The sequence below is a fragment of the Anabrus simplex genome, chromosome X, assembly GCF_040414725.1.
Source record: "Anabrus simplex isolate iqAnaSimp1 chromosome X, ASM4041472v1, whole genome shotgun sequence".
NCBI classification, from domain to species: domain Eukaryota; kingdom Metazoa; phylum Arthropoda; class Insecta; order Orthoptera; family Tettigoniidae; genus Anabrus; species Anabrus simplex.
Window position 1 is genome coordinate 157,500,757 of NC_090279.1, and position 20,675 is coordinate 157,521,431.

The 20,675-nt window shown below is 36.9% G+C and overlaps 1 protein-coding gene across 1 annotated transcript in view; it reads left to right on the forward strand.

Annotated features, from left to right (window-relative positions):
* The window catches only part of Rbp (RIM-binding protein), a 388,051-nt gene that overhangs the window by 196,045 nt on the left and 171,331 nt on the right, over positions 1-20,675 (forward strand). The window contains exons 13-15 of the mRNA XM_068230934.1: positions 2,651-2,862; positions 5,446-5,689; positions 9,210-9,344. Of these exons, the coding sequence (XP_068087035.1) occupies positions 2,651-2,862; positions 5,446-5,689; positions 9,210-9,344 (591 nt within the window). The remainder of the gene's footprint in view (positions 1-2,650; positions 2,863-5,445; positions 5,690-9,209; positions 9,345-20,675) is intronic.

Sequence of the window (20,675 nt, forward strand, 5' to 3'; positions counted from 1 at the left end):
CCAGAGGTGATGTACTGTATGGTTTCTGCATGTTTTAGAATCCTGAATGTTACTACTCATAATATTAACAGCAATGTAAACAACTGGAATACAATTTAGCCAGAACAGTTTCCTCTCAGTCATTAAAGTTGTTTACAATTCCAAGGTGGTTTCCTTTTAATCAGTTTGTGTCACTATGTGCAAAGCGCCAACATGTGTGGGCTAGTCTTACTGAAGAGTAAATGTATACCAATCTAATTCAGCTATAGTTGGGAACAAAGGATATCACCTTGTTTGCAGTGCGTGAAACTTCATGTCGAGCTCGACTGACACTGTGTTTCTTTCACCTCAGTCATCAATTGTTCAGAAAAATAGCTACATTAAAAACTGCCCCATATGAATGTACCGGGTGTCACAATTAAACTGACGGTTTCAGCAGTGCACATCATGGGCTGTAATGATCGTAGGAGTCCGACATTTCATAGATGTGCTAAGTAAGCAATGCTTAGTTAGCATATCTGTAAAATTTCAGACACCTACGACCATTGCAGCCCGTGATTGTGGTGCTGAACTCTGTCAGTTTAATTGTGGACACTCAGTACTTTTTTAGCAGACATTAAAATACATTACCTCTGAGCCTCCTTCTCTCTCTCTCAGTGGGCACTCTACTGTAGAGTTTCAGTTCTTCTGTCTTGTCTCTTTTTTTTCTTTTTTCTTTACTTCTGCACATCCTCTAGTATTTGCTGGATTTCTTTCTCTTATTCTTTAACCTCCTTATTAAATCCTTGTTTCTTCATCCCATACTCACCTATAAAGAGTGTGTAATCTCACCCTTGTGTGCTTGCCATCTTTGACACAGAATAGCCTATTTATCATAGTTCTAAAATAGGATTATTATGACAATAAAAAACAGTCTGTTTCCTATGAAGAGGAAATTTAAAAAATGTCCCACTCTGTTTTAAACAACCATAACTTTACATGCCAATTGATGAAAATATATAGGGTGTTCAAATATTCGCACATGTGGGCAACATCATGTGAGGCCTGGACTAAATTGGAGATGATAATAAACATTAAACAATTTGGCAAATAATTTTTTCCCTAGCTTACTTTTTGCCTATGACCTATCATCGTTTGTAGTACAGTACCATAAGAAAAATCAATTCCAAGTTGTCAAATAATTTTTGGCAAAATGTAACCAAATATTATTGCAAGTAAAATTGAATTATTATTTTTCTTATGTTACTGTACCACAAACTATAATAGGTCATACATGAAAAGTAAACTAGAGAAAAAAATGTGAAAACACAACCAAAGTATTTAAAATACTCTCATGAATAGAAGATAAAACCGATCAAAAAGAGAATATTAATAGAGTTTTAGCACTTAATTTCCTGATGACTCATAACGCGGTTGAAGTCAAGAACAAAATGCGACATAATTAGATATTATTTGCTGTACAGTGCTGCTAACATTTAGCAACTAAAATTTCATAGAACAGATTTTCTCACTAATGTTTATTCATCTCCAAGTTTGTTCAACGTTCACATGGTGTGGCCCACATGCACGATCATTTGGACACTTCATTCACTCTTATCTTAAATATCTCTGAGCTGTTTCTCTTTGAAATAGAGTTAGATTTGTTTTGAGCCTTATGAAATGTAATGAAATCAACTTTCTATTTCAGAAATTTGTTAACTCTTTTACTGTGGCAACTTTTATGGTAGCATTTTAATAGCAACATTATTTTTGTCCAAGACATCTGGAAATACAATAGTTTAATGTCATTCACTCCCTTCTAAACGGCCATACTGCTTAAAAAATTGAGGGACAGATTCACAGACTTATTTTTGATTTGTTACTGCTTTCTGGCAATAAACATTGATGTGGATAACTGTACTAAATAGATGCATTGGCAGCGAATGATATACATAAGTATTAATTGCAATGAAAAGAAAGAATTACAGCAGTCGTTACTCACAATCTTGGCAAACATTACGGCCTTCTGACCCCAACCTGGCAGGTTCGATCCTGGCTCAGTGTGGTGGTTTTTGAAGGTACTCATATACGTCAGCCTCGTGTTGGTAGATTTACTGGCACGTAAAAGAACTCGTGGGGGACAAAAATCTGGCACATCAGTGTCTCCAAAATCAATAAAAGTATTTAGTGCGATATAAATCAAATATCATCGTCATCATCATCATTATTATTATTAAACTGGTTTCTCCATTGAAATATGCTTAAACGTTCTCAGTAAATTGGGACTGTTACCCCAACAAACCACTAGTTTATTACAAACTAATTGAGATTTCAATATTTATTTGTGACTATCTAAAATTTAAAATTGAAGCTGTAGATTTGTGTGATGATTATATTCAAATCTTTCAGACACAGATGACTCAAATGGTCAAGAGAATTAATAGTCTTGCAGTGAAAGAGTTAACTAGGATATATCTGTATTCTTAATTGAATTCTTTTTATTTAGAAATAGTTTATAGGTTAGAAGGAAGTGTATGGTTGTTTAGTATAGAGGGACAGTAATAGTGGGTGGGGAAAGGGCGGTGGATTGCGGGATGCCTGTCGCGGCGCGTTACAGCACTTCAGTCGGACGTGGAGCGAGCCCGCCATGCTACTATCGTCTCGCCCGCTCTCTGCTTGGTTCAAACCGCAGACCTCTTCTTCTCGGTGCTAGTCCCGCCGCCCAAGCAGTTAACCCTGGAGCGTCAGCTCAACAAGAGTGTGCTCATTGGCTGGAACCCACCAGATAACTGCCCACCTTCTGCAATCGACAGCTACCACGTCTACGTCGATGGAGTGCTCAAGACAACCGTGAAGGCCACCGAGAGGACGCGAGCGCTAGTCGAGGGAGTGGACTCTACAAGGGTGAGAAACTTGATATTTCTTGTGTGTGTAACATACTATACTTACATCCCACTTTATCCCATTGTTCTGAAATGCTGTATACAAATCGTAACACTAGAAAATATAACTTACAGTTAGTGTAAATGTTGGAAATATTTTCATTTCTTGCAAAAGAACATTAATTTACATGAAACAGCTCACATTGAGCATTCTCTTTGTACTGTAGCTCCTTGCATTTTGTCAGTTAATACAGTGTTTTATCTCTTAGGAATGAGATGTAACTTGAACTCTTTACATCTGTGATAGTCGCATGTTGCAAAAACGCATTTTTACTGGAGAACGTTTTCAAATTTTAATAAAATCCTAAAATCAAGAAATGTTTTATTATTGTCCAATGTTAATAGCAAGGTTCTTTTGTTTCTAAGAATTGTTATAGAGTGAGTGGCATATGATGTACTTCCCTCCCTTTATTTTTGTCAGTATATAAATTAAAATTTATAAAGATTTTGGCTTTTAGAATTAGATTTTTGTTAGTTTTCTAATTTCTTCATTTACAACACACAGATTTTGGAATTGTACATTCACTGATCTTCATCCATGTCTTCTTCACAATTCCGTCACTGTCATTGGCTTCAAGGACCTTACAAAAACATTGATTGAAATTCAAAAGTGATTTTATATCTTTGAGTTTATTTTCATTCATATTTAGTTTCCTATTATATTTCTTTGGAGGATTGCATGGGCTTAAATTAGATCTTTGTCTCTAGCACCTGATGTTTACCACATGTTCATCAGTTTGACTATAATGCTGTGCAGTCTTCATACGATGTTCACTGCAAGTGAAAAAAAGAACAGGAGAATTATTGCTATCAATTTTCTTGAAAATACAGTTCATTAGGCATTCAATATCCTGTAGGTCCTCTCTCCTCAGTTTTGTTACTGCAAGAGTTGGTTTGGTACAAGGCTCAGAAATAATTTTTGCCCTATCATCATCATCATTATCATCATCATCATCATCATCATCATCATCATCATCATCATCATCATCATCAAAAAGTCCATTCGACACCCCATATCATACAATGTTGGCATGTAAAGGATCTCTGGTGACATATTTGGTGTTTACTCAACAAAATTCATTAAAACTCAGCCATAGACGCCCAAGAGAGATTCGGTTTACTCTGCCATTTAGTAGGCCTAGAGTAAAATGGAACATTGAAATTGATGAGCAGACGGCCAGATGGCATCAAATTAAAATGTCTGCACAAGGTAGCTGAAGCCATACCATTATTTATTTTATCATCATTATTTAACCTTCTGCAGTTTCCTGGTTGTGATGTAAACGCACTCTCCATTTTCTTCTGCACAGGTACATTCCTTCCTGTTCAACTTTACACCATTCTACACCTCTTCCTTTCAGATCTTCTTTTATTTGGTATATCCATCTTGTCTTTGGGCTGTCTCTAGGTCGCTTGCCCTCCAGATGCTTTTGAAACTGATACCTTGCTCCTGTCTTTGGATCATTTCTCTTCAAGTGACCAAACGATTTCAATCTTGATGTTGCAAGAATTGCACAAAGTAGTTCCGTTTGGATGTCTTTTCAGATAATTTCATTTCCAACCTTACTGCATCCTTTTTTCTGAAGCATTGACCTCAGGAGTTTCATTTCTGCAGCTGGAGTCTATTATCCCTTCTGTTGATGGTGCAAGTTTTTCCAGTTCGTATGTTGTTATTGGTACAAAGTAGGCCTGATTCAGAATCTTCTTAGGTATCAAAGGCACTTGACTGTCCCAAAGGAGATTCCTGACTTGGTGATAAAAATTGGCTTCTTTCTGAACTCTGTTGGTGATTTTAGCTAAGCTTCGGCTGTCATGCTGCCAAGGTATTGCAAATGATCGACTTCTAATTTATTTCCATCCAGCATAATGCTCGTATTTCCTCTTTGCCTGCTCACTTTCATCGCTACTGTTTTTGTAGGACTGATTTTGAGGCCAAACTCTGGGCCATAAATATTTCTGGAGTGACTGGTGTGCTTTTTACCCTGTCAAAATCTCTATCATATAGCAGTCAAGTGTGCCCTATTCGTAGATACCAGTAAGTTACTCTTTCAAATCTTTTACTCTTCATGGGTGGTCATTCTAAAGCAACTATTGTCCAGATCTTATCCTGTCTCTTGCAGTTATCATTTACAATGTGTAAATTCTCACTTGATGATGAATTAGCAGTCTCCAAATATTTCAAAATACAGCTTCTCACTTCATCTGTTCCTCGTTTAGTTTTATCTCCAATTCAAAGAAATGTATAACTCTACAGCAATCATAAATCCCAAAGTTATAAGTCCAGACTTTCCAACAGCAAAATGTAGCTCCTCCTGACAGTTTACTGTAGGAAAATACTGTACTGCTCTAGATCTATTGGAATCACATGCTTGTTGCTATCTTTCTTTGCCAACTCACTAAGCTGCTTTATCTATCCCTGTCTCATGTTGACTTCATTAAGATGCAATTTTCTTTCCATATAATTTCTAGTTGTAAGTATTATATATAGAGAGTAGAACCTGCCCAAACACTATACAAAAGTAATGTAATTTTTCCATGTGTCCAGCCGCATCGAATTAGCGTGCGTTCAATCACGCCAAATCGCCGTACTTCTCGCGATGCTGCCTGCACCATGGTGATCGGTAAAGATGTTCCCCAAGCACCTTCTAACGTAAAGGCTACCAATGTTACGAGTACATCGGCAATCATCAGTTGGCTTCCTGCTAACAGCAACCACCAGCATGTTGTTTGTGTGAACAACGTGGAGGTGCGGACTGTCAAGCCAGGAGTGTATCGGCACACCATCACCGGTAAGGATTTCACTGTTTCTTCTATATATCAATGAATTTAACATCTAAGTTTCGAAAGTTTTTTTTTTTTTTTTTTTTTACAACTCGCTTTACGTCGCACCGATACAGATAGGTCTTGTGGCGACGATGGGATAGGAAAGACCTAGGAGTGGGAAGGAATTGGCTTTGGCCTTAATTAATTAAGGTATAGCCTCTACATTTGCCTGGTGTGAAAATGGGAAAGCACGGAAAACCATCTTCAGGGCTGCCAACAGTGGGGCTCGAAGCTACTATCTCCCGATGCAAGCTCACAGCCAACTTGCCCATTGAAAGAATACTTAGCATGAAAATAACAAGTCCAACTTCCCTTTCACTTTAGTCATGCACATTTGGATCATCTTCCAATTCTGTAAGGACAGTTGACATGTTTTACCAGGACCATATTTTGCTCCCTTTTAATTATTGTACTTAACAAATTTCTTACCCTACAAAATTTTGTGCTTTGCAAGAATGTGAGAAGCAAATTTTCACAGCATTGAGAAATTCATATTGCACAATTTTCTTCTTTTCAAGAAAAATTGTTGTAGTCTACAAGAAATTTTACTGTATACAAAATTCTGGGACATAATGAGATATCATGTTGAATGAATGTCCTATATGACTTAATTTTGTAATAATAACTTACTTGTTCTTTACCAGATCTTGATTTACCACAATGGGGTACTTTCTACTTGGAAAGAAATGGAAGTTCTTAGTAGCCGGGCTGTGTGGCTCATGGTTGAGGTGCTGGCCTTCTGACCCCAACTTGGCAGTTTCGATCCTGGCTCAGTTCGGTGGTATTTGAAGGTGCTCAAATACATCAGCCTCATGTCGGTAGATTTACTGGCACATAAAATAACTCCTGTGGGACTAAATTCTGGCATCTCCGCATCTCCAAAAACCCTAAAAGTAGTTAGTGGGACCTAAAGTTAATAACATTATTATAATTGAAAGTTCGTAGCTTAAGCGAATGAAATCAAGAGAAGAATTTATTTTACTTTTAAACATTTAAGAGAGATTCTGAAAATTAATAACATAATCAAAGACAAAATAGAAATAAACATAAAGTTAAATCACTTTGCAAATGGAACCACGTGCGAGAGACAAGGACCTAACCTTAGAACATAAATGTTACAGAGCAAGGAATTTAGGTTAACGTTAGCTTACATTTACGAAAGATCATGCCATGTGGTCGTGGTTGACAAAAATCTATTTCGATGCTTAACATCAATTTACAGTGGGCTAGTCTTATGTCTACATTTCATTTACCAAGAGTTGAATGAAGTTTACATATTAAAAGAACGTGAAAATAAACAAAGTAGCAAGTTGAAAAGGGAATTCCCTCTTGGTAGAAAAATGATAAATGAAAAATTTGATTTTTTTAATGCAGAATTACAGGAGGACAAGTTTTATGGATAATTACAGATACAAATGATTTAAAAGAAAGCTTCCTCAAGACAAAGTTGAGATGGGAATAATAAGGAAATTATCCCATTTAAAATTCTTACAACCTTTTAGGTTAAATAAAACTATGGGTAAACACTTGTGATTAAAATTACATTGAAATTCTAAGTTACATATAAATTAAATCATAAAGATCACAAGTTGCTTATCCCAAAAAAGGCAACAAGGTCCCTCATGAGCACGGAACGCACGGACCAGATTACCCCCACACCACAACGTGCTTTCCACAAACACCACAGTGAGAAAATTAATCAATGAACGCATGAGTTTACCCTTTCGATGTACAGTATTTAATTCAATCATTTTAAATATTTTAATTTGAAACTGGTCACTTTGTCCTTGGTACTTTCTCAAAGCTTGTAGATTTGTGCAATTGAAGCAAACTCTAGAAAATTTTACATGTGCAGTTCAGAAGTGTTCCACTGATTTTAATTTTAGACAATCTTGAATTTACTTAAGCAGGCCAAAAATGTAACAGAATTAAACACTCACGGCACACATCACAGTTCCATCAGTGGTAAAATGTTGGTAATGAGCATCCACAGACTTAAGCAACTGTTTAGGGGTTTGGCTTATTGACTTGTTACGCAGTCTAATCTCGGTTCACTCCTCCCAAAGTCATTTTCAACTTCAATTAAAATGTTGCTTGTATACTGGATAATTAGAGAACTTATCTTTCAAGTGCCTTTCTTTCATGTTTGTGTGATATTTGAAGCAATCCCTTTTTTTTTTTTTTCCAATTTTAATTCAGTTAATTTATAAATGTTGGGTTCGTCAGTCAGCCAAAACTAATTTTGAGTACAGTAAATAAATATGTTAACAGAATTATACCTGAAAAAGAAAACAACTTGTATAAATAGAATGACGTTTCGTTCTTGAAAGAACATCATCCGATTCTATCAAATCTCACTTAAATATTTAGAAACATAAAAAAGTTTATGTTTATTTCTGTTTAAATACCTAAAAACTTGAATTTTGGAACTTATCTTAATGGAGTCCTAACTTCACTCCACTCTAGCATAGAATGTAAGCTGTTGCAATACTGTTACTCTGTCATTGGCGCAATTCCAGCTGGCTCGTTAGTCCGTTGACCTTCTGCCATGCCATAGCAGTTCATGACATTTTATTCTGGCAGGGCTGTGCTGCCATCTCTCCCCCCTCCCCAATCGGTCCAGCTTTCACCGACCAGCACAACAAAACTTTTAGATGAATAATAATAATAATAATAATAATAATCCAATGACACTGGCTGAATAGAAATCAGCTTGCACTACAACATTAATTAATTAACTACACTACAGTGGCATTTGTGCACACACATTAACAAGCTAACAGCTAATGCAATCCCGATTACTATGGCACTGCACTATTTCACTGATCACAATCACAAGTGATAACGACATTCATATAAACAAATAAAAAGAGCACTCCCGAATTTCTCTCTCCTTTCTCGAATTTCAAAGCATGAAAATGTATTTAACAATTTGACCACCCTACAAATAGTACTGTCACGTTATGGTTACATTTTGAGTCTTTATTTTAGCTTCTTTATAGAACTGAATTGTTTAAATAATCAGTGTAATGGAATTCATTGTTTTGTAAAATGTTTTGGAATTAATCTCTAACAACAATTAATGTAAGATGTGGGGGGGGGGGGGAAAGCCTAGGTACGTTTTAAAGTGGTTGGCGACGTTGTTGAGGGCTCCGCCAATCAGCGCTCATACCCACCTGTGCATATTGTATAACTGAATAGCACACAACATAAATTCGACTTCACTGCATTTGTCCATCTCTTTTTGCAATCAGTTACAGAGTGAAATAACGTTAAATGTTTTTGAAAAGGCGACAGGGCAGCACCCAAAAGCTCTTCGTGCATGAACCGCTATTGCCCACGACCAAACCCCTCGCCCCCCACCCCCACTCCGCCCTGGCTAGGTCAATGCCACGCTATACTTAATTTTAAGTGGTTATTTTAAAAATTTTAGTTCTATTTTCTATAATAGTTTTTGTAATAGTGTTATGGTTCTGTTTTTCCTAGGCCTGGCTCCCAACACTGTGTATCGAGTAACAGTGCGTGCCAAGAACATTCGAGCACCAGCCTTCGACGAAAAGAGCAGCACTCAGCAAATGGAACGTTGTTCGGCGCACATCGACTTCCGCACGCTGCCAAAAGGTACGTGATGTCATAGATTGATTATAGATTTTGTTAATTTAGATCCTTGAAGCCAAGCACAATGGTAAACCTCTTGATCTGATGCTATATTGGTCCTGCCCCACTTTGTTTTTGCCAGGGAAGAAGTACTGGAGGAGATGTTGATTTGTGGATATAGTCGAGTGGCATTTTCACTAGTAATTGGAGGTATAGGATTGCAATTGGTTGTCTGAAATTATCAGAGATTTGAATGATAAGTATGAAACCTGTGGAGGTTAAGATGTGATGAGAGATTTTAATGGATTAAACTGACAGAAAAGCATTTTTCAATCATTCCAGAAATTACAATTCATGGAGTTCACGGTGGTTAGAGCTTTGTGCGTTTTATTACAAAAGTCATAATAGTTTATAACAAAGTGTTGATTAATTGACGGACAATGGAAAGAGTGAGTGGAGTATCCAAAGGATTGATTTGGATCCTCATTTAACTATCTGCGACAAGAAGCAAAAGACAGAGAGCACAATTATTGTATTTATAATACACCACTGAAAATCACTGGTAAAGATCTTCGTCCACCTTGTCAGTACTATAAAAAGTTATTTAATTTATATTAATAAAGTCCCATACATGTTTAGAGAATCTAAATCATTCTCTTCATCAGCGGACAGCATTGATCCAAACAATTTGTGGACTTGATACCTAAGCTCCTAACAATTTACTCTAAATAAGTTCTTATTAAAATACAAGAAATGTCATCTATATAAAATATCAGTATTTATAATTACATTACTCTAAATGTTATAATTAAATACAAGACTTGTCATGTAAATAAACTATTTAAAATTACATAAAAGCTCCAAAGTTTTTCATAAAATAAGCATCTCTTCTTAAAATTCTAATAATGTCACTGAAAACATTGTGTGCATCTACAATTTAAACATTTAATTTCAGCTCCTTCTGTTTAAATCCTCCTCCAAATGGCTAACCTCTTTCTGGTCTGGTGTGATCTAGCTTTCCGTTACATGATATGGCTGCTTGTATATGTATCAAGTCATGAATGATTGTGGTCAAACTTTAATCCTTTAACTTTAACTTTTTAATCCTCATTGTTCTAGTTTTAAAGTCTTCTTTTCATTTCATCACATTGTGATTCTGATTTTGTTTTTCGGTTTTATGGGGCACAAGCAAAGTCAACAGCTCAGCGGACCGTCGGCCTGGCAGGGAAAGTCATTTAACAAAACCTGTCAGCGGTACTTTGTACTCCTGTGGCCTCACAAGAAACTTACACAGCGGTGCAATGTACCACTCTGGCAGCCAACGTGTTATGAACCTAAATTGCTTTGAAATATTGTTTAAAACATCTTGAAATGAAGTATAGTACTATAAATTGCTGTATAGACCCTGTGTTTTAATAATGTTGGCTTAATATTACCCAACCAAGGGTCTGTTCGTAAGCAGACAGGTTGAGAGGATGTCCACTGTATTAGCAATATGTTTGTTAATTAATATCAGAGGGTTTTATTACATTTCACAAAGCAACTTATTGAGTGGTGTGCTTTTGTTTGAAGACCATCCACATAATTGCCTTGGTAGGATATTCAGAATCTAAGAAAGTTCAAAAACAATAACCAACTTCTAAGAATTAACTCTTAAAGACCATCTGTGGCTTTTGTCGGTCATCTTTAAAAACAAATTCTAAAATGTACAGTTTACCCAATCAACACAGGTTCTATCTACTGCATTCTGCAGTTTTATGCATCAACTCAATGATTAGGGTAATACACTGACCAGCAAAGTTAATGTATCACTTGAATTTTTAAATAATGAAAATAATTGGTGTAAATATTAACACAAATATTTCACAATTTAACATGCTTTTTCCTTTGAAAATTCAAGTGATCCATTAATTTTGCCAGTCAGTGTATTTATCTCTTTCAGAATGTCTTCCCCCTGTGGGTGGGGGCAGTAGAACAACAGCCACAGTATCGCCTGCCTATCATAACAGGCGACTAGAAGGGACTCCAGGGTCTCTGAACTTGGGAGTGTGAAAGATCTCAAGAGGAGAACTGAAAGGCTAGAAATAGGGCATAATTATTGAAGAGAAATTAACATAATGGAAATCAAAGAGATTCTGAAAGGTGGTGGTGGAAACTACTGTTTTAAGAGGAAGTACAACTAGGCACCATCCTCCATTAACGTTAATCAGAGAGAAAAATTGGAAGGGATCTGACACTTCGAAAAATGAAGTTATTGGCCAAAGAAAGATAAGGGCCATGAAGGAGATGAAAATGAAAATCACCCTAGACCTCGTAATCCTAGTACCATCGGGGTTGGAAAAGAACAAAAGTCAACCAGGGGAGGTCGGATAGGATAGATAAAAATGAGGAGCCAGGCACAAGTAAGTAAATGGAAGCAATGCCACATGGTCGCTAACCCACACTCCCAAGTTCAGATACCCTGGAGTCCCTTCTAGTCTCCTCTTATGACAGGCAGGCGATTCCGTGGATGTTATTCTACTGCCCCCACCCACAGGGGGAAGACATTCTGAAAGAGATAAATACACTGACTGGCAAAATTAATGGATCGCTTGAATTTTCAAAGGAAAAAGCCTGTTAAATTGTGAAACATTTGTGTTAATATTTATGCTGATTATTTTCATCCTTTGAAAATTCAAGTGATACATTAATTTTGCTGGTCAGTGTATTACCCTAATCATTGAGTGCATGCATAAAAATGCAGAATGCAGTAGATAGAACCGGTGTTGATTGGGTAAACTGTACATTTTAGAATTTGTTTTTAAAGAAACTGGAAGCCTAGGGTAGATGGTAGGTTCAGCAAGTTTTATTTTAAGGGATAATAGGATTTTCTCTTTATTGAAACAAAAGAGATGCTGCAGGAATGAGACCATGACTAACAATTGCAATACTTCTCTAGAATTCTGCAACATGAATTACTTTATCAGTGATCAAAAGTAAGTCTTGTATATGGAGTGCAGGAAAAAACTTCTCCCTGTGAATATTTTGTACTGGGTGTCCATAATTAAGGTGATGTGTTCAGTGTGACACAGCACAGGCTGTTAAGATCATGGGAGTCTGAAATATTGTAGATATCCGAACTAAGCAATGCACTCATGAATTATGCCACAAAAAATTATTAGTTCCAAATCTTCCCACTAGTTGAAAAAATGGTGTTGTATGCAGTCAGACCGTGCAATATTCCATAACTCTGACGTCAGTTCCTTGGTGATGCATATTAATTCCTTTTTGCTGCGAGAAACCTTCAGTAACAACTGTATCATCTCTATGCATTTTCGAGATGTGTGGCCTTCAAGATCCCCTGACCTAAATCCATGTGACTTCTGGTTCTGGGAATTTTTGAAGGATCGTGTCTCTCAGGAACATATACTGTCTCTGCCTGATCTAAAGGCTAGCATACAGCGACGTGTTACTCTGATCTCACCCGATATGCTGCGGACAACCGTCGACCATTCCGTGTTATGGATGCAGCAGGTTGCTGAGTTTGGAGGCCATATTGAACATTTTTTGTAACCATAAATCCTAATAAACATGGCAGAACCACCGTTATCATGTGTTCGATCTTTCCTGCCTTATTTCTGCAGCTTACAGCACCATATTTTTTTCTGGTGTTAAGACTTAAAACTAATAATTTTTGTGGCATAATTCGTGACCCACACTGCTTAGTTAGCATGTCTACAAAATATCGCACTCCTACGATTATTACAGCCCATGTTGTGTCACGCAGAACACTACAAGTTTAATTGTGGACACCCAGTACATTTTGTAAATTATGTAAATATTTTGTATTTACAATTTCAATTTGTTCTATTTAATGTATGCCATATGCTTCAGCTTAACCCCACTTTGCTGTGTCACTCCTACATTTTGAAACATTTCTTCTGAAGCAGTTCAGAGTTTTTCAGGTGTTATTATGATAGCTGGTGTCAATGTTGAAAGTCTGTATTTTCTCTCTATTATTAAGTATGATGGAGTTCACATTGGGTTTCGAGTGAAATGATGTACTGAAGAGGGCTACTTCTAGATCTCAGCCCAAGTATGGTAAATGGAAATGCTTGATGACGACATGGTTATTAACACGCGAGAGGTCGCACCAGCGACAATTTGCCGCACTTTTTAAATATTTGTTAATAATTTCGTTGCTAGCCGCTGTAGGGCTTAGGGTGCTCGTTTCATCCCTCCTCTCCCTCTCTCCAACCTGACGTTGATTATCGTCAGTGTATTGCCTGCTGCATTCTGGAGTAGTTTAAGTTTTCTTTCATTCTCGCATCTGCCACGGCAAATTGCCTTCGAGCAACCCCTCGCATAGTGTATTCTTACATGACTGCATTTCCAAGAAAATTTCTTAAGTAAAATTCATGAAGTTTATAGTGGCTTTCAGTGAAGTATGGTGCTATCGTTTTATCTTGAATTGTGACCAAATCATTCATTGAAATGTACAAATGCAAACATTGAGGCAATTTGCTCACATGTGACCTCTCGCGTTTTTTAAAAACTCTCGTAATTTTACCAGATTTTGCAAAAAAAAAAAAAAAGTCATTAATTTTTTACATTGAGAAAATATTGTTACTGGGTAATTATGTTAGTACTAGTTGAAAGGCAGTTAAACAGGGTACATATTTATATTTTTATCAGAGTATTCACTGCAAAAGGAAAACAGCAGTTCATTAGAATATTAAGCATAAGCAATTTGGCTTCGCGTGACCTCTCGCGTTCTAAAGCAGGTGCGACCTCTTGCATGTTAATGTAGGACATAAAAAACTTTTCAGTCTGTCAAACACACAAAATTTCAATATAAATTATAACTCTAAAAGTATACCTGTAAAAAATACACACTACTGTATTACACAAAGAATGACATGTTTTGTTCTACATGAACATGCTCAGATTCTATCAAATCACTTAAATCATGTGTATATATGGACAGTATTGTTTACATTGCGTAAACATGTCAAAGATAGAGAGTTAGGTGATAATATGAGCAACGTAAACAATACTGTATATATATACACATGATTTAAGTGATTTGATAGAATCTGAGGATGTTTTTATAGAGCAAAACATGTCATTCTTTGTGTAATAGTGTGTATTTTTTATATGTATGTAAGTAGTGTTGTAATTTAAACTGAAATTTTGTGTGCTTGACAGACTGGGAAGTTTTTTAATGTCCTATTTGACTAAGTCGATGCTGGAAAGTATTTCTTTCTTTAAAAAAAATAGTTATTAATGGTAAATTTTATAGTACTGCTTTATACTTTAGTTTGGTTGAAATTTCAGCTGCCTAAGTATTTTGTATGAAAGCATTTTGACACTTAATTTATGAATTAGAAGTTGTACTTATTATTCTGTTTTGTTTCGTAAGAAGTTATTTGTATTTTGTAACCTATAAAATCCTCTGCATTTTCTCCCTGGAATTGGTTGTCTGATGAAAAAAACAATTTCACGTTGAAAACTGGAAGTGCTCTACCATTGTGCTAGGTAATATATTTCCCAATAGAGTAGGAAGACATTCTTAATGTAGTTCTATTAAGAAGATATCTCATTTTTATGTTTGTGCTATGACATAGCTAAGATAGGCTATTATTTTTTAAAGTTGAAGATTTTAAAGTCCTTTTTACGTGAGTCTATTGAGCGAAGTGTGACTGGTACAGCTACCTCTTAGCATTCTGAATATACCCTTGAATTTTCAGCTTGAGTTTTATGAAGCAAAGGTGTGTGTTGACATTAAATATTAATTCATATCCATGTTCTAAAATGGAAAGTAATATTTCCAAAAACTCAAATGTTTCATTCAGCCAAAATTAGTTCATACATGTATGTTCCATCTCTTGATTGTTGTCATAACAGTTTCCATTCTGTGTTTAAAATGTCAATGAAAATAGTGATGTGATTTATTCCCCATCATGAATAATATATTGGCATTGTGTTTATTATGTCCTGTATTGATTATATGTCAGATGTGCCAGATGTGCCTGATATCGTTGGTTTGGGTACAATTCTAGAATGGAGGCATAGGAGAACAGAGCTGGAGGCTAGGCGCAGAGTGATGCTGTTAGTTCACAAGAGTTCCCATTGGAGCGTTGTTAGTTCACCAGAGTGCTGATAGGGAGTGTCGTTAGGTGCTACAAACTGCTGAAGGAAATGTATGTTTGTTGTTTCCTTCATTGGTTTGCGCATGTCCTGGCTAGTAACAAAAATACCATTGGTCTAAACATATCAGGGATGTTTAGCAAAATGTCCACATAGCTGGGTCTTTTTCGTGTCAGCCATCGGCCCACTTTGTTAGCGCCTGTGATGCATTTGTGGTTATAACTAGGGCTCGGATGTTTAAGACCTAAAAATAGCGCAAATAAGCAAGCAAATATGACCTAAAAAGTGACAAAATATGACCTCAAAAGAGACGAAATATGACGTAAAAATTACAAAATATGACTCGAAAATAGTTGGCAAGAGTGTTTTGAAAATTCCGTTTTACACTCTCGCCAACTATTCCATATGATTGATTGTTGTACTGGATTTCAATACTTGCATGAATTTCTAAGCTAGAAATTTCTAAACGAGTAATTGTGCTCGATATAATTCCAAAGTTCGACTGTATACCGTATATATGCCAGACTTTCTGACAAACTGTTGGAAAACAGTTCCTGTCCAATCTTGATTGAAGAGGCAGAGTATCCCACTTTTTAAGTGCAGATGCGATACCGAGAAGCAGTTTTGTGAACACTACAGTAGTTTGCATTCGGTAAGTTGAAGATGATTTTGCACACCTACAGCTGTCGTCAAGCCGCCAAAATATGACCGAAATATGACGCTTCTATGAAAATAGCTCAAAATATGATCGTATAATAAAAAAACAGCCAAAATATGCATTTATATGACAAATAAAAATCACTTAATTGTGACGATGACCATCTGATTTGCACCAACATCCTATCAGGCAAGAAAATAGAGGCAAAGAAAAAAATATGACTTTTCCTAAACATCCGAGCCCTAGTTATAACTGTTTGTTTGTTTTGTTTTTTTTTTTGTTTTTTTTTTTTAAAGCCCAGTGCACACAGGAGTGGCACGGATGAGGCACAGGTGGGGTAAAAGCTACACAGAAAGGGCAGCCAAAAGGTGCAGGTGTGGCAGAGAAATAGCTGGCTTTTCATGTGACATTGTTCAGCATGTATTCCAACGACAAAATTGACAAGGACATTCTAGATCTGATTGTCTTGTGAAACTTGAACAGCCAGAGGAAGTTTAGGGTTCACCCTTTGTGGTTAAAAAAGGAAAAGTGGAGCCTTTAACTCAGTGAGAGAGAATGAACGTCAAAGATGTAAAATAAATATTAAATTTGGATTTTCTTTACAAATTGCTTACATTTTCATTTTTAGTGACAATTTCTTCAGTATACTCAACAGCCAACACAACTGTAAAGTGGGCTACTCAAATTGGACATTTAGCTTTCAGAACCGCATTCCTTTGACACGACCTAATAAGCTGCTAGTCTGTTTCAAGTGGTACAATACAGTCATGAAAGCTAAATATTAAATAATTGCTATACTAGTATTTAAGAAAAGTGATAGGAAAGTATATAACAATTATCGAGGAATTACACTTTTGTCACAAGTAGCCAAAATATTGGAGAGAATAATACCTAGCAGAAAGGAGGATGAGAGGAAGGGTGGAAAGAAATTTAGAGCACTATGGCTTTCGACAGGGCAGGTCAACAATAGACCATAGATTTACCATGAGATTATTGATGGAAAAACAGTGGGAATCTGGCGATGGTATTCCTTGATCTAGTGAAAGCATAAAATAGTGTTAATAGAGAAAAGATGTGCGGAAACCCTGGAAACAAAAGGATGTAGAAGGCATTCAAGGGAAGTAGTGAAAGCAATGTATAAAAACTGTTCCAGTTGTGTCCAGACTCCAGTGGGGAGGACAGATTGGTTTAGAAACCAAACTGGACTAAGACAGGGAAGTGTACTTATAATGGTTATGGATGAATTTCTAAAGGAAACAAAGGTCAAGATATGGAGGGGATATGAAAATATTGTTGTTTGCAGATGACATATTGATCTGGGGAGTTAACAATACAGAAGTGCAAAACCAGCTAGAGGTTTTAAATATAATGTTGAGAAATATGGTATGAAAATCAGTCGAGAGAAGAGCAAAACAGTGGTGATGACAAGAGGAGAAAGAGAAGGAAAAGGAAACATTGGTATCAGGGGACAAAACCTTGAGGTTGTTGAATGCTTCAAATATTTGGGAAGTGAAATAGTGCAAGATCCAAGTTTGGATAAGGAGATCAGCAGAAGCGTACAAGCAGGAAATACGTTCTACCAGGATGTAAGGAACCTGGTGTGGGACAGAGAAGTTCGTATGAAACGTAAAGAGATAACGTACAAGATGTACGGTACCCCTATATTAACGTATGCATTAGAGACTTAGACTTTGACAGCAAGAGATGAGAGTAAAATTCAGGCCAGTGAGATGAAGTTCCTGAGGAGTATGGTAGGGAAGACAAGGAGAGACAGAGTAAAAAATAGGGGTAGAAAACTGAGTGATAGCATGGAGAAGAATAAATTGGGATAGTTTGGACATGTTATGAGGATGGAGAAGGGCAAGAGGGAGGCCTAGAGCAAGATTGATCGACTACTGGAATAGAATTACTAAGAGGAGTGTCAACGGTGGAGAAGTGCCGACCTGGCAGGAGGTGGACAATGGGAAATGAAAATCATGAATCATGCTGTTCTTTTTTGACAAAGTAGTGCAGGCTTGTACTCAGCCAGACATCATTTAGTCTAAGTTGTATTTCCAATAGGGCTTTGATACCAGACTTGACAGATGGTGGCCTAGAACTTGTTCATTTGCAGAGAAGCTGACTTGCATACATTTTGCTACCTTTACTAGTTTGCCAACTCCTATTCCATAGACTTCCACAAGCTGAGCTAATGCAGTTTCCTGTATTGTAGAATCATTAATAATATCAGTCCAACCTATGATTATTCCACTGTAAGTCTTCCGTGACTTCTTTTCCCTTGCAGAAGCAGTTCAGTCATCTTTGTTCCCCACATAATCTTGATCTCTTCCCTTAACATAGACGTGCCATCTGAGCCCAACTTGTCTGACTTCCTCAGAAATTTCCACCATGCTTCTCCTAATCATGTAATTTTTCACTTAAATTTATAACTGTTAGGTTCTTCAGTCTAACGAAACTAACTTTGAGTAAGAAATGTGTAACTACCGGCACTTGAAAAAGAAAGGCCTATGGATAGAAACAGTCCTGGCTTTGAAAATAGAAAACCACAGAAAACCATTCTCGGGGCAGCTGACAGTGGAGTTTGAACCCACGCTTGTTATCAGATATGTTCAATAATCAGAGTAAAATCAGAATGAACCAATAAACCAAGAAATATATTAAAAGTTGAGAGGAAAATTAAATGAACTTCAGTTAATGATTGATTATTCAGTTCGAAAGACATGAACTTCGAGTTCATCAGTAGATGGTTAAAGAAGGAACAAAAGTTATGCTACCTCAAAATTTGGGTTAAGGAAACAGAAAAGGTGAGGTAAATTGAAATATCATAGTCTCTGAGATCATAGCAAAACTAATTTCATTGTGTTAAAAAAAAACATTGGTTTTGAGGAAAGTTTGACAGCACTGGAGATGGGAAGAGCTTGAAAACTCAGCTGGGACCCCCACATCACATGACTATAAGCAAACAAGTTTGCAGTTGTACAGGATTGTTGATATAATCTTAGCCATCAAATCTCCAGGTTTTTATTGGCATTTAAACCACAAAGGTACTTTTATTTTATTTTTAAAATCCTGCTTGTATTGAGTACAGTTACCTTGGTGAAAAGCCATGGACAGTGTCACTCGGCTATCACACCCCCATCAGATATCTCTTGCAAACTGTAAGCCTATGAGGAAAAATTGATTTTTAATGGCCATCATGCACACATCACATTACAGTGTGTCCGTAAAGTCATGGTGTGGTTTCAGAGCTATATAAGTTGTTTAGGCAATACACAATAATGCAACCCACATTATATTGAAGAGAATCTCATCAAGTTTATGTACAACATAGCAGGTGGAGGGGGTGGAAGAATCAGAAATGAACGTACATGCGCACAACAGTTAGTGCAGGTAGGACACCACACCACACCAATTTAAAGTCTTAACTGTCAAGCACAGGTATGCATTGATGTTTTGGACTTCATAGATAACTCATTCGTATTGGTTCAGCTGTCTCGTCACTAACTGATGGTCCCCCAGAACGTGGTTGGTCCTGTACCTGTTTCCTTTAGCTGATGATCCCAATGGTTAATGCTCTTTTTATGAGGTGAAATTTTATTAAAGATGTGATGATACTCACTATGAACATGTGTCACGGACTCAAATTTTTCCAGGCACAACACTCGCTGAACGTTTCATTGCACAGGCCACATTTTGACTGGCGTGGTGTCCTATCTTCACTAACTGTTGTACATGCATATTTCCATTCCCTCCTCCCCCCACCTGCTCTGCTGCATTAAACAGGCGTACATAAACTTGATGAGATTCTCTACGATATGGTGTGGGTTGCATCATTGTGTTATGCTTAGTTTAGAATATATATTGCTCTGATATAGCACCATGACTTTACAGACACACTGTACTTGATTTTTTTTTTTTAAATAGAATATGGTAAATGTTCATTATAACAGCATCCCCTATATTTGCCACTCATTATCAACAGGACATTTTAACTAGTATTAGAAAGAAATAAACAAGTGTCAAATCATAAAGAAATAAATGAACTGGATTAAAGCCACTATATATATATTTATTAATAATAAAGCCAAGCTGTCAGCCAAATTGCATTGGCCTTCATCAGGGCATATGAAGTTTTACCTCCGACAGTGAGCAAAGAAATTATCTGAAGGAACATGGAAGTCATGCCCGTACTATCCACGGCCTACCCCACTAATTGGACTCAAGGATCGTGGCGCTGTGCTGTGGTGGTTGGGAGGGAAGTTACTGATGCACCGCCCTTTGTCAACAGTTTGAGTGCGTCCCGCTGTGCCATGGTGGTGTTATGCATGTATTTCTGCAGTACAGGTCTCCATGTATTTGATAACTTGAAGCCGTCTTCCCTGTTGATGTTATTTGGGCGCAGCTCTGTCTCTATGTCTTCCCTCACAAGACGAGCATAGAAGTCTTTTCCAGTACAGACCATGAAATCCTCTTTGACCAGGTGAAGGTCATCGCACCTGTAAAAGACTTCTATGCTCGTCTTGTGAGGGAAGCCATAGAGATAGAGCTGCGCCCAAATAACATCAACA